This window comes from Schistocerca americana, chromosome 7 (assembly GCF_021461395.2).
Source record: "Schistocerca americana isolate TAMUIC-IGC-003095 chromosome 7, iqSchAmer2.1, whole genome shotgun sequence".
NCBI lineage: Eukaryota > Metazoa > Arthropoda > Insecta > Orthoptera > Acrididae > Schistocerca > Schistocerca americana.
In genome coordinates this window covers 389,700,607-389,715,626 of record NC_060125.1, presented here as the reverse complement: position 1 = coordinate 389,715,626, position 15,020 = coordinate 389,700,607, and the positions used below count along the sequence as shown (strand labels likewise).

The window sequence follows — 15,020 nt, the reverse complement described above, 5'->3', positions numbered from 1 at the left end:
AGCTACGAATAATTTAAATTGGAACGATCACATAGAAAATGTTGTGAGAAAACCAAACCAAAGACTGCGATTTATTGGCAGAACACATAGAAAATTTAACAGGTCTTATGACGATGCTGCTTGCATTACACTTGTGCGCCCTCTCCTGGGACTATTGCCTTAGGGTGTGAGATCCACATAGGATTTCCGGAGGACATCGAAAAAGTTCAAAGAAGGGCAACTTGTTTCGTATTATCGAGAAATAGGGGAGAGAGTGCCAGGGATATGATACACGAATTGGGGTGGAAGTCATTAAAAGAAAGGTGTTTCTCGCTGCGGCAGGACCTTCTCAAGAAATTTCAATCACCAACTGTCTTGCTTTTTTTGACACCCATCTGCAAAATAAGAGAAATCAGAGCTCGCACAGAAAGATTTAAGTGTTTATTTTTCCCGCAAGCTGTGCGAGAGTAAAACCATAGAGAAATAGCTCAAAGGTGGTTCGTTGATCCCTCTGGCTGGCGCTTAAATTTGCATTGCAGAGTAATCATGTAGGTTTAGATTGTACTCTATGAAACACACCTGGGACGACTTCGTGCATCATCTGCGAGTCCATAATCCAGCTGCCCTTGACCTGTGAGGAGACATCAGGTGCTACATACGTTGAATCCATGCGACTCATAATAACTGAAGTATTGCGTTCCAAATCGGCACGCTATTAAACAGGCGGTAATAATGTTTCGGGCTAAGGGTAATTTGTTAATGAGACGTGGGGAACGGTATGAAACAGTATTCAGCGTTTCCGTTGAAACATATTTTTGAAACCATTTTCTTGAGAAATAGTGTTCGTCGACCACCCTGCAACCACAACAATATAGCTATTACTATATTTATTAAGTGCAATGGACGACAAGTTTTGCAAATAATGATGTTTATTTGTGTTCCTCGTTATGGATGAGTTATTTCATGCTGAAAATAACGATAAGAAATAAAAAAAAGTCTGCTTAACTTGAATTTTTTTTTTTCGAGGGAATTAAGAGGAACTTAATGACAGTTGTAGCAGATTCAATTTGCTATTCAGTATATTTTCGCTGCAAGACAAACTGCTCTGAGAACTTTATCTCTGGTGGACATCATAGTACTACCTTCTACTAAGAGTCAGACACCTGGCCAGCTGTTTAGTTTCTTGGTTTCTAAACACAGAATAGTGTTTCGATGTTAGTTATTTGACGTCATGTGCTGTCAAACACATTGTGTAATCGTCATTCACATCATCATCGTCTGAGTAGTTTGGAATCCAGGTCTTGTCTAGGCTTTCCGATGCACTGTCATCTACAGCGACAGGCAGCGATGGTGCTCTTCCCATTTCCCATTAGGTCGCTGTCTACGCTTCTCAGCCAGCTATATCTCTGGGTAACCCCGAATCCGTGGCATTCCTAGCTTACTCTGCTCGCTTAGCCCTTCTGGGCTGGCTGGACTCGTCCATCAAACAAACATTGTCTCTCGCACTGCAAAAAATGGTTTAAATGGCTCTGAGCACCATGGGACTTAACATCTGAGGTCATCAGTCCCCTAGAACTTAGAACTATTAAACCTAAGTAATCTAAGGACATCACACACATCCATGCCCGAGGCAGGATTCGAACCTATGACAGTAATGGTCGCGCGGTTCCGGACTGAAGCGCCTAGAACCGCTCGGCCACAACAGCCGGCTCTCGCACTGCAGTGCGGCTTCTTGTAATGGAACACAACGTGTACTTCTCTATCATTACACTAAGTATTGCAGATTACAATCCAGTATTCGTTGTCCCAATTTACTAATTTTCCTGTCTCCGCTACCCGGCCGCGGTAGACGAGCTGTTCTAGGTTCTTCAGCCCGGACCGCGCTGCTGCTACGGTCGCAGGTTCGAATCCTGCCTCGGGCATGGATGTTTGTTAGGTTTAAGTAGTTCTAAGTCTTGGGGACTTATGACCTCTGAAGTCCCATAGTGCTTAGAGCCATTTGAACCATTTGAACCTGTCTCCGCTGGTATAAAGGCGATCAAAAAGTTTCCGTTGTTGCACCTTGTATGTAACGTAGCGCGACTCCAATGCATGTTCAAAATGATCAAATGTGACTGAAATCTTATGGGAATTAACTGCTAAGGTCATCAGACCCTAAGCTTACACATTACTTAACCTAAATTATCCTAGGGACAAACACACACACCCATGCCCGAGGGAGGACTCGAAGCTCCGTCGGAACCAGCCGCACAGTCCACGACTGCAGCGCCTTAGACCGATCGGCTAATCCTGCGCGGCTCCAATGCATGTATACGAGCACTGGCGTGAAGGTAAGGGTCTAGTGTGGCATTCGTATCTTTCCAACGTGCGTGCTGTAAATATAAAAATCATCAACTATGGCGACGTTAGTACCAAATGCGTCCAGACAGGACCAACGTACTGTTATTCTTTTCTTGGCTGCCGAACAACAAACACCGGAAGACGTCCATCGGAGAACGAAGAATGTCTACGGGGATGAATATCTATCGAAAATCACCGTTGAGAAATGTTGCGCCAAGGGTGAAGCTGTTTCATGATAAGCACGTCTCCATACGGCAAATGTCATAACTCAGAAGTTACGCCAACTGAAGTGGGAGACACTGGAGCATCCCCCCTCCTATAGCCCTGATCTCTCCGCCTGCGATTATCAAGTCTTCGGTCCCTTAAGAAAGGCCCTGATGGTCCCACGACTCCTGTCGGACGACGATGGGCAGCAGGCAGATACGGACTTGTCACGCAGCAGGACCCGCCCGGCGTTTTACCAAAGAAGTATCTTCAGACTAGTGTGTCGGTGGGATGAGTGTCTCAATGCTCAAGGCGGTTTTGCTTGATTGGTATAACTATTCTAGACTGTACGGCCTTCGAACAGAAACTTTTTGACCGCCCCTTTTAATTCCTAATATGCACCGTACCTCTCCATTGCTCGTTCAGCAACCTCCAAGTTCCCAATAGTTTTCGCATTAAAGTCCGTGTCCCACAGCTATATACTGAAACAGATAACAAACTTTGATTGTAAATTTTCTTTCCAAACACATCTGAAATACACTACTGGCCATTAAAATTGCTACACCACGAAGATGACGTGCTACAGACGTGAAATTTAACCAACAGGAAGAAGATGCTGTGACATGCAAATGATTAGCTTTTCAGAGCATTCACACAAGGTTGGCGCCGGTGGCGACACCTACAACGTGCTGGAATGAGGAAAGTTACCAACCGATTTATCAAACACAAACAACAGTTGACCAGCGTTGCCTGGTGGAACGTTGTTGTGATGCCTCGTGTAAGGAGGAGAAATGTGTACCATCACGTTTCCGACTTTGATAAAGGTCGGATTATAGCCTATCGCGATTGCGGTTTATCGTATCGCGACATTGCTGCTCGCGTTGGTAGAGATCCAATGACTGTTAGCAGAATATGGAATCGGTGGATTCAGGAGGGTAATACGGAACGCCGTGCTGGATCCCAACGGCCTCGAGTCACTAGCAGTCGAGATTACAGGCATCTTATCCGCATGGCTGTAACGGATCGTGCAGCCACGTCTCGATCCTTGAGTCAACAGATGGGGACGTCTGCAAGACAACAACCATCTGCACGAACAGTTCGACGACATTTGCAGCAGCATGGACTATCAGCTCGGAGACTATGGCTGCGGTTACCCTTTAAGCTGCATCACAGACAGGAGCGCCTGCGATGGTGTACTCAACGACGAACCTGGTTGCATGAATGGCAAAACGTCATTTTTTCAGATGAATCCAGGTTCTGTGTACAGCATCATGATGGTCGCATCCGTGTTTGGCGTCATCGCGGTGAACGCACATTGGAAGCGTGTATTCGTCATCGCCATACTGGCGTGATCACCCGGTGTGATGGTATGGGGTACCATTGGTTACACGTCTCGGTCACCTCTTGTTCGCATTGACGGCACTTTGAACAGTGGACGTTACATCTCAGTTGTGTTACGAGCCATGGCTCTACCCTTCATTCGATCCCTGCGAAACCCTACAATTCAACAGGATAATGCACTACCACATGTTGCAGGTCCTGTACGGGCCTTTCTGGATAGAGAAAGTGTTCAACTGCTGCCCTGGCCATCACAGTTTCCAGATCTCTCACCAACTGAAATCGTCTGGTCAATGGTGGCCGTGCAGCTGGCTCGTCACAATACGGCAGTCACTACTTATGATGAACTGTGGTATCGTGTTGAAGCTACACGGGCAGGTGTACCTGTACACGCCATCCCAGCTCTGTTTGTCCGCAGCTCGTGGTCGTGCGGTAGCGTTCTCGCTTCCCACGCCCGGGTTCGATTCCCGGCGGGGTCAGGGATTTTCTCTGCCTCGTGATGACTGGGTGTTGTGTGATGTCCTTAGTTTAGTTAGGTTTAAGTAGTTCTAAGTTCTAGGGGACTGATGACCATAGATGTTAAGTCCCATAGTGCTCAGAGCCATTTGAACCAGTTCTGTTAGACTCAGTGCCCAAACGTATCAAGGCCGTTATTACGGCCTGAGGTGGTTGTTCTGGGTACTGATTTGTCAGGATCTGTGCACCCAAATTGCGTGAAAATGTAATTGTGGTGTCACCGCCAGACACCACACTTGCTAGGTGGTAGCCTTTAAATCGGCCGCGGTCCGTTAGCATATGTCGGACCCGCGTGTCGCCACTATCAGTGATTGCAGACTGAGCGCCGCCACACGGCAGGTCTAGAGAGACTTCCTAGCACTCGCCCCAGTTGTACAACCGACTTTGCTAGCGATGTTTCACTGAGAAAGTACGCTCTCATTTGCCGAGACGATAGTTTAGCATAGTCTTCAGCTACGTCATTTGCTACGACCTAGCAAGGCGCCATATTCAATTACTATTGATATTGTGAATCATGTACCGTCAAGAGCGACGTTCATCATTAATGGATTAAAGTTAAGTATTCCACCAGCTACGTCCGTTTTTCTAAATTCTAATTTCCTTGTCCTGTTCCAAACCTCACGCCAGCCTGCGTGAGCTAAAACGCGTGCCTTTCGGCCTCCTCTAGTAACACGGTGTTGGCTCTCCTGCCAACCACAACAGTAATCACATGTCAGTTCCAGTATAGTATATTTGTCAAATAAATACTCGTTTATCATTTGCATTTCTTCTTGGTGTAGCAGTTTTAATGGCCAGTAGTGCATTACCCAGTTTACCAAAACCATTCCACGCCATTTTCATTTTCCTTTCGTTTATTTTACTGTTCACTGAGTTGTTGTCTTGTAGAGCCATATTTACAAAGGAAATCTCAGCTGTTGGTTCTAAGGCTTTATTGTTCATCTCTAGAATTATTCGAATGGGATTCTAATAGTTAACTGATTGCAGTTTCAGAGAAAGTGGATGTTGAATAGAAGGAGCTTCTCAAATTGGGCAAGTCAATAACGCGTTGGTCCACCTCTGGCCCCTATGCAAACTGCTATTCGGGTAGTCACTAATTAAAAGAGTCTTTGATGTCCTTCTAATGGATACTGTACCAAATTATGTCCGACTCACACGTTATTTCGCCGAAATACCGAGATGATTGGAGGTAGTACCAATAACGCTCCAGACGTTCTCATCCGGGGAGAGACCCGGCGACCTTGCTGGCTTTAGTAGGGTTTGGAAAGCAAGAAGACCGGCAGTAGAAACTCTCACCATGTGGGAGAGGGCATTATCTTGGTGGAATGTAAGCCCAAAATGGCTTGCCACAAAGGGCAACAAAACGGGGCGTAGACTATTATCTGCGTAACGCTGTGCAGTGAGGGTGCCGTGGATGAGGACCAAAGAGGTCCTACTACGAAATGAAATCGCTCCCCAAGCCATAATTACTGGATGTCGGGCCGTATGGCGTGCGACTTTGGGGTCGGTACCCCACCGCCGTCTCCTACGGCTCCAGACACGTTTTCGGTCTGAAGTCTCATTGACTGATGTAGAATAGTCGTCAGTGATGATTCTCGCTTCAAACTGAGCTCCGATGACCAGCGAAAACGTGTCTAGAGATGCTTCGCACAGCAGTGGGATAACAAGCTGACTGTCACTTGCCATGTTCCCCGACAACCACGGGTGATGGTATGGACTGCCATTGCAGTACGCCTTTGGCTGTCATCCGCGACATCCTTACAACACAGCAGCACGTCGAAGATTTTCGGTGCCCCGTTTTGTTACCCTTCACGGCAAGCTATCTTGTGCTTACATAATACTCACTCGCCATACGGAGAGAGTTTCTACTGCTTGACTTCGTGCTTGCCAAACCTTACCTTGACCAGCATATTCGCCGGATCTCTCCTCAATGGAGGACATTTGAAACATTATGGACGGCCCTCCAACCAGCTCGGGATCTGGACGATCTAGCTCGCCACCTGGACAGAATCTGGCACGATATCCCTTAGGAGGGCATCCAACAATCCTATGAATCTGTGGAATGCCGAATAATTACTTTTATAAGCGCCAGAGGTGGACCAGCGTTACTGACTTGCTCGTTTTGAATCTGTTTCTCTTGAACAAATCATCCAATTTTTTCTGAAATTGTGCTTATTTGTTTGGTTTTACATGTAGATCACATCTACCGACTTCCGCCGCATTCAGATAATTCTTTAGTGGTACATCGTTTCTTTTTTTCGTCTTAAAGTTGAAACTTACCCTTTGAATGTAAAGAAAGACTGTGTTGGTAAACTTCTACGTTATTTGATACTGAAACAGCTGAGTAAAACTGAACGTACTCAGACAGTTTTCTCTTTACTTATTCTGATCATTTCTAAACTGACACACAATATTTTAGCACAAAGCAATCTTTTAATAATCCGTACTGCCACGCGGGATTAGCCGAGCGGTCTAGGGCGCTGCAGTCATGGACTGTGCGGCTGGTCCCGGCGGAGGTTCGAGTCCTCCCTCGGGCATGGGTGTGTGTGTTTGTCCTTAGGTTAATTTAGGTTAGGTAGTGTGTAAGCTTAGGGACTGATGACCTTAGCAGTTAAGTCCCATAAGATTTCACACACATTTGAACATTTTGAATTATCCCTACCAAAAGAATAGCCCTGAATAACAATAACCTATACCCTTCATGAATCACTTACCTCACAAAAATCTTCGTTACTCGAACTACTGCAATACTGCGAGCGCCAATACTGCCAGCTAAGTAAAAGATTAGGCATATACTTAGCACATGAAAGATTTTGATAGAGAACAAACAATGTATTTACCGTATTAGTGTTCAAAAGTCATAAACTATATGTATAACTTCTTGACATCTATTTTGACAAATTTCGTTTTTCTGACGGATACACGTCCAGATCGTCTACTCATATTAACAACTAAAAACTCTGGCATCTCTCTCCCCACATCCATCACTGCTGGCGGCTCACCTCCAACTGCCCAACGCTACGCGCTGTTCACATCCAACTGCCCAACACTACACTAGCGAATAATTCAACAATGAGTCCAACCAGCCACAGACTGCACGCCGGCCGGGGTGGCCGAGCGGTTCTAGGCGCTACAGCCTGGAACGCGCAACCGCTACGGTCACAGGTTCGAATCCTGCCTCGGGCATGGATGTGTGTGATGTCCTTACGTTAGTTACGTTTAAGTAGTTCTAAGTTCTAGGGGAGTGATGACCTCAGAAGTTAACTCCCATAGTGCTCAGAGTCATTTGAACCATTTTTGAACAGACTGCACACAGCGCAGTCAGCGATTTTAACACAGAGCGCTACGTGGCGTCACCAACATAAAAACCTTAACTGTCTACTTACAAAGTATACATTATTTTAGCCATATTGTAAATGATTTTTAATGCGACATTACATATCTGAATACATTTCACTTGAGTGATTTGTCAGTCCGACGATTTTAAATATGGAAGTAGATATCTGAATACATTTTACTTGTGCAGTTTGTCAGCCTGACATTCCTGTGTGACTGTCACATTCGTTCATGTTCCTTTCTAGGCACTAAAAAACGAGACGGGGATCGACTCGTTCAAGTTTGACGCGGGTGAGACCAGCTGGCTGCCACAGCTGCCCGACATCGAACCCTTAGACCTGAGCCCGGTGCAGTTCACTGAAGACTACCTGAGGACGGTCTCGCAGTTCGGATCCACGATAGAGGTGCGCGTAGCCGAGCGGACGCAGCAGCTGCCGGTGTACGTGCGCATGCTCGACAAGGACAGCAGGTGGGGCTTCGACAACGGGCTGCCGACGCTGGTGACGACGCTGCTGCAGATGAACCTGGTGGGCTACCCCTTCGTCCTGCCAGACATGGTGGGCGGCAACGGCTACGGCAGCGACGTGCTCACCAAGGAGCTCTTCATACGCTGGCTGCAGGCCAACGTCTTCATGCCGGCCATTCAGTTCTCCTACGTGCCCTGGGACTTCGACAACGAGGTACGTTAAACTTTCTTCCATTCTGGATTTGGAACACTGAGACTATCTTAATAAAGGTTTCAGGAATTACTGCAATAAATCGCCGTTTTTCTTCAGTTTTTAATAAATAATAAAAAATAATAAATAAGAATAAAATAATAAATAATAAAAATTAAAGAAACAATGGCGATTGGTTGCAGTAATTCCTGAAATCTTTGACGAGATACGTTACTGTATGGAGAGGGTACCTTTTACAAATGCCTTTTACTTGCAGCTCCACTCAGAAATAAACCCTTTCTCTTGGGTCTTCATGGAAGGGCAACAGGACAAGTGCCAGTAAGCGAATCTGGTTGTCGTCCGCAATCTATATAAACAAAAACGTCAATGTTCGTTTGTTCAAAATCGTTTATTTCCGAAAGTCCTTAACCGATTGCTTTGAAAATTTGTCACAACGTTGTCTTAGAATACGAGCATGTTTTTATATACCTAATGGAACGCCACATCGTATATAAATATGCATTATGATAATAAATGTCGGTAATATGAACACGATCGTCCTTAAAATGAGAAAACGATTTTCTCTCCGTGCATTATCCCAAACACGGCGAAAATGTTTCTGACTGCCTCCGCTGCTGTCATCCCTCTACTGAACACAAACTGAAGAAGACGTCGGAAGTGTTCCGATTTCTTCACTTGGTACTCCATTTTCTAGCATTCACAGTCCCACTTACTACCTCCAGATGACAAATTGACTATGTGTAAACTCTGACAGCAACAGTGAAATACAAGTAAAAACGACAATCGATAAATGAACCTACGGCAACTGGAATACCAACGTGCAAACAAGAAACACTAAGGACTTATGCACCAAACTAATTGAATGCCAGGATCAAATTCTGTTCAAAATTCTCAAGTTATGTTCCACGCCAATTTGAAAAATGCGATTTGGAGAAAAACGTATTTATTGGATTACGTTTTTTTTAAGTAAATTAAAAATATCTCTAGTCAGCGATCCCAGGACCGTACAGCAATCCAAAAATATGTCCTCCATCTTCTTCGTGGCTATGATGGTCATTTTTAGCACCCTTTGTCGAACATTTCTCCATCTGAGGGGCGCAGCCACTTGTGCAACGGTGACCCTTAATGCGCGCCTTCTGCGGAACAATAGACCCGCAGAGTTCTAATTCAGTTGTCGAAATAATAATATTAATTGTCGCTTGACGTATCTTTAAGTGTAAAATTTTGTCTTCCTGAAGGTGTCATAGAAAACGCCTGTCAATCTGGAAGCCGCTGTCACGATTAATAAGATCTTCTTTCAAAAGTATTAGATTGGTGCATAAGTTTATAGCGTTTTTGCATGTTGGTATTACTGTTGCTGTGGGCTTATTTATCTATTGTCATTTTTTATTTGTAGTTAACTGTTGCCATCTGAATTTACATATTATCATTTTGTCATCTGGATATAGTGAGTGGAGCTGTGGACACTAGAAAATGGAGTACCTAGTGGAGAATATTTCCGACATATTCTTCTGTTTGAGTTCGACAGAGTGGGGACACCAGCTAAGAGAGCGAGAACCATTTGCACCGTGTATGTGGATAGTGACAGTGGACACGGCAAGGAAATGGTTTTCTCATTTTAAGGAAGGTCGTTTTGACATTACTGACTACCCATGTTCATTAAGTCCTTCAGTATTTGATGAAAATTGTTTAAAGGCATTAATCCACAGTGATCCATGTCAGTGCACTCGAGAACTGACAAATGCGATGAAATGTGACCATCGTCACATTTGCATTCAATGGAGAAGGTTCAAAAACTGGTGTATGGGTACCACTTGCTATAAGCCAAAACCACAAAAATCAGTTGGTGGCCATATGTGTATCTCCGCTTGCTCGTCAGCTACTGGCTCGTGAACAACACCGACTATTCCTGTACTGTGTTATCACCGGTGACGGGAAATAGTTGTCTTATGCTAAGATAAGGAGAAGAAGGGAATGGTTGAACCCAAACAAAGCAGCAACAGCAAGACCCCAAACAAAGACCTGCGCGCGTCCACAAAAGATAATGCTATACATCTGGTGGTTCAAATGGCTCTAAGCACTATGGGATTTAACATCTGAGGTCATCAGTCCCCTAGACTTAGAACTACTTAAGCCTAACTAACCTAAGGACATCACACACATCCATGCCCGAGGCAGGATTCGAACCTGCGACCGTAGGAGCAGCGCGGTTCCGGACTGAAGCGCCTAGAACGGCTCGGTCACAGCGGCCGGCAGCATCTGGTGGAACAGCGAGTGTGTGGTGTACTATGAATTGCTCCCCCGAGGTGTAACCATCATTGCTGACATGTACTGTCATCAACTGAGATGGATTGCAGCCGCAGTCCAAGAACAGCGACCAGCAAGACTGTGTGAAGTGATGCTACTCCACGATAAAGCCCGCCCACATTCGCCTAGGCTGACGAAAGGCACTATAAAGGAGTTGGATTAGTAAGTCATTCCGCACCCACTTTATTCAACTGACCTTGCGCCCTCAGATTTTCAAATTTTCTGCTCTCTGTCAAACAAGCTTCAAGGAACCTCCTTTCCGGACGAAAATGCGCTCCGAACATGACTAGAGTTCTTCACCTCAAAACCATGTGATTTGTATAGTCGCGTAATCGAAAACTTAGCGCAGCGTTGGCAGACTGTTGTAAACGGTGAAGAATAATCACGTTCTTAGTTAGTCTGTTTTTTGAGAACTAAGATGTTTGAGTAAATGAGAGAATAGCAGTGTACAGTATGTATTGATCAGTCTAATATGTCATTGGTAACTACAGTCTATGTTATGTGTATCTGTTGAACTTATGGAAAACGCTACGAACTTATGCATTAACGTAATGTCTCCAAGGATTTCTCCATAACTGATTTCCGGAATATCTCATGGGAGGGGGGGGGGGAGGGGAGAGGCAAGATTTTTGTGACAGAAAAATCCATGAATGTCCTATGGAGTTACAATGCTCGACTATGGCTGACTTACTGAGCTGCGAACGGCAAATGTGGCAATAATATTCTGCGCACCTTTTATGAATTATGTGTGTGGTCCGACCAATGTTGGCCTTGCGATATTGTCATGGTACTCTCCAGACTCCAGCAGGAAATCCAGATTATCCTTTACCGTGCCGAGAAGACCATATGTGTTTTTAGAACGCCGGAAGACTATTTTAGCACAATATTTCGTTACGATTCTGCCTAATTTAGATGCAATATTGCTCACATGTGGGGAGGAACGCACTCCACTTGAGCAGCTCGTTGTCGAGTTGACCTTGTGAGCGGTCGCGCTTCTTCCTCCTCAAAGCTGTGCTAATCTGATGTGAAGAAAATTCGTTGTCTTTCAAAACAGATTCTGCCTGCAAGAATTCAGAATTTCTCGACAGTAACACTGAATATACTGTTCTCGGGCTTCCAGCCCCGCCAAGTGGTTAAATGCCCTGAGCTTTCAGCCAAGTAAGCCTTAGCTATTGTCAGGTAGAATGGCTGTTGATATACTCATTTATGCTCTAGCTAGAAGACAAGTCAGTGGTGACTGCGATGTCACCATATATGGGCATATGTTGACTCGACATTCAATGCACTCACTTCAAACTCGCCATCGCTTGACCCCACACCACAATGAACTGTGGGCCACTGTCTGTGTTAAGAGTGCTGTCAGTACTTTTTACTTCAACAGCTAAAAACTCTCATGCTCTGTCTTGAGTTGTTTTACGACGCGCACTGTTTGTCTAACGATGGATTGGCCGCACTCGCCTGGTATTTTGTAAAGGTCTTAGAACGCCTGGGGCTTACAAAACATCCCGCAGGTTCCGCCACAGATACGTAGGACAGACAATCTGCGCTATAAACAAGAATTGTAGCTGCACCAGCAAAATACCTCGTCATCAGATGCACTACAGATCACCGCCTATCCTACTTTCAGAGCAGACAAGGCTGCCAATTGAACGCTCCGTGATGTAGCAGACGTTCAACACGTTCTCGCCTACTCGTGGTTTCGCTATCCTTCAACACAATACGCGAGCAACAGACCAGATTTGCCATTTCCAGAATACTGATTCCCAGATGCCGAGTCGTAAGAACATCACACCCCTGGCAAGAAAAGTGACACAACTCAAAAATGCACTACATGAGATACTGTAAATCGACTTAAACTAACTTATACTAAAAGATTTCAAGTAAGTCATTTTGCCAGCAAAATTACATTATAGTTTATACAACAGTAGTATGGACATGTATGTATGTTCGCGTCGAATGTGAGCTGTTATCAGGTAATTATGAATTTGTATACGAGCGTTTGGCATCATTGGCCGGGAGGCCCCTTGCGGGGCAGGTCCGGCAGCCTTGGTGCAGGTCTTACTACATTCGACGCCGCATTGGGCGACCTGCGCGCCGGATGGGGATGAAATGATGGTGAAGGCAACACAACACCCAGTCGCTGAGTGGAGAAAATTCCCGATCCAGCCGGGAATCGAACCCGGGCCAATAGGACGGCAGCCTACAACAACACTAACAAACCTACCAGGAAGTGGACAAATTGCGAGATAGAAAATATGACGTTCTTCGTGTGCGTTGGGGCACCTCCACTTATTTTTCAATGGAAAAATTAAAAATTGCCGTTTTTTTGATGTGTCACTTATATTGCCGAGTTACGAAATTTCCTTTTGTCAAATTCGTTTGCGTCTCTGGATTTCACAATTGCGGCCCGTTGCGTCACAAGAATGATTCTCCCTTTCGTCTCTGCTCCACTTAGGTATGAGGGCTATTCATTTATCAAGGGCCGATCGGTCGTGAAATGGAAACCACAACGAAAATCAAACATGTTTTACTTGCAACGGTTAGCTACACATTCCATCTACTTCTACTTCTCTACATAGTTGCTGCTCCGACTTAGATACACGTCGTAGCGTTGTATCAACTTTCCAATACCCTAGTCGTAGAGCGCAGCGGCCTGACACTTACGCAAATTCCCTAAGCTGGTCTGCAACTCGTTGTCTGTCTCAAAATGTTGTCTTCGTAACAAGCGGTTCCCGCGCGCAGAGATAAAACTCACAGGTAACCAAACCCAGGTGGTGCGGTGGGTCATCAAACACTTCCCACCGGAAACGCAGCTAGAGCACAGTGTGTGGCCGTGAATGATAATGAGGAATGGAGTGCATAAATGCATGGCACTTATGTTATGAGGGCGGCATGAAGTCGGACGAAATCTCTTAACAGGTGCTTGTACATGGCAGGAGAAACTGTTTTCTTAGTATCTTTATGAACTCAAAGCGACATCATACGGTCGGCGGGCATACTAAACACACTGTCCAAAATATCTCTGCAGTGCTTCGTCGGATTTTCACTGTAGTTCCCATTTCGCGACCGATCGGACGTTAATAAACGAATAGCCCTCCTACTTCCATTACTGCGTCATGTGCTCGCAGCGCCACCACATGGGGTTCGTTCTTGATCTTGGTAGAGGCCACAATGATTTGACCCATCGATTAATGTTGGACGTCCTGCATGTATACACTAACGGAAAAAAAATAGTACAACTGGAAAGAGGATGTTGATCTTGATCCGATGACGGCAGTCGCCATCTGTGGGGTAGTAGATGTACTGATAATGGTTCAACGTCGTCCGCCAAGATACAGGGTAGGGTAGTAGCATAGTTGCCAGAGCGCCACCTACGCCTGCTCTTTAGTAAGGAATGTTCACAGCCAGAAGACTCAGTGTGGAACAAGCGTGTGAAACAAGCAGGCAACGATGCCCTGGAGATGAACTCGAGCTTCCTGCAGCTAAGTGAGCGAGGTTGAAAGAGGTCAAATTGTTGCCGGATGGTCCTTTCGGAGACTTTCCACACAAGTTGGATATGCTGCGTTGGTTAGGTAAAGATACTAGTATCAGTAGTCACGTGAGCATACTCAACATACTCAAACCTATAGACGAGGTTCTGGACGTCCACGCTACACAGACGACCGACAGGAGCGTCATATTGTAAGAGCAGAAGGGGCAGATCTTACAGCTACCAGAGCACAGATAAGAGGGCTTGATTGTTACCAACCGATTATTAGCACGGGACTACAGGCAGGCACACCTGTAGCCCATATTCCATTTACACCGCAGCATCGACGTCCACGGCTCGACTGGTGCTGTCAGAGCGTTACTTGGAAGATGGAATGAAGGAAGCTCAGTGACCTTCAGCAATCAAAGAAGATTATTCTCACACGCAAAGTGTGTACATACGACGGGTAGACCTGGTGAGCGTTGTCTCGTAGAATACCCAGCCCATGGCCTTGTAGTCTGGGTGCGATAAGATACTTCTCCTTTGGTGTTCCTGGAGGGGACGCTAAGCAGCGCTCGTTACGTCACAATGTTGTTAGACCTGTTCTTGTACCATTCTTGCAACAGGAAGGTGGTCTCTTGTTGCAATAGGACAATGCTCGCCCACACATTGTGGCTGAAACTCAATGTGCTCTGCAAGACGTGCAGCAACTTTCTCGGCGAGCACAATCTCCAGACGAGTGTCCAGTCGAGCATTTGTGGGATGTGACTGCACGAGAGGTGACTCGTGAGACTCGTCAACCAACTACTCTTATAAAATTATGTAAACAGGCCGAGAAAGCATGGAACAACTATTTC

General features: G+C 45.5%; 1 protein-coding gene across 1 annotated transcript in view; it reads left to right on the top strand.

Moving 5' to 3' along the window:
- The window catches only part of LOC124622534 (myogenesis-regulating glycosidase-like), a 57,086-nt gene that overhangs the window by 29,498 nt on the left and 12,568 nt on the right, over positions 1–15,020 (top strand). The window contains exon 4 of the mRNA XM_047148266.1: positions 7,956–8,390. Coding sequence (XP_047004222.1) covers positions 7,956–8,390 — 435 coding nt within the window. The remainder of the gene's footprint in view (positions 1–7,955; positions 8,391–15,020) is intronic.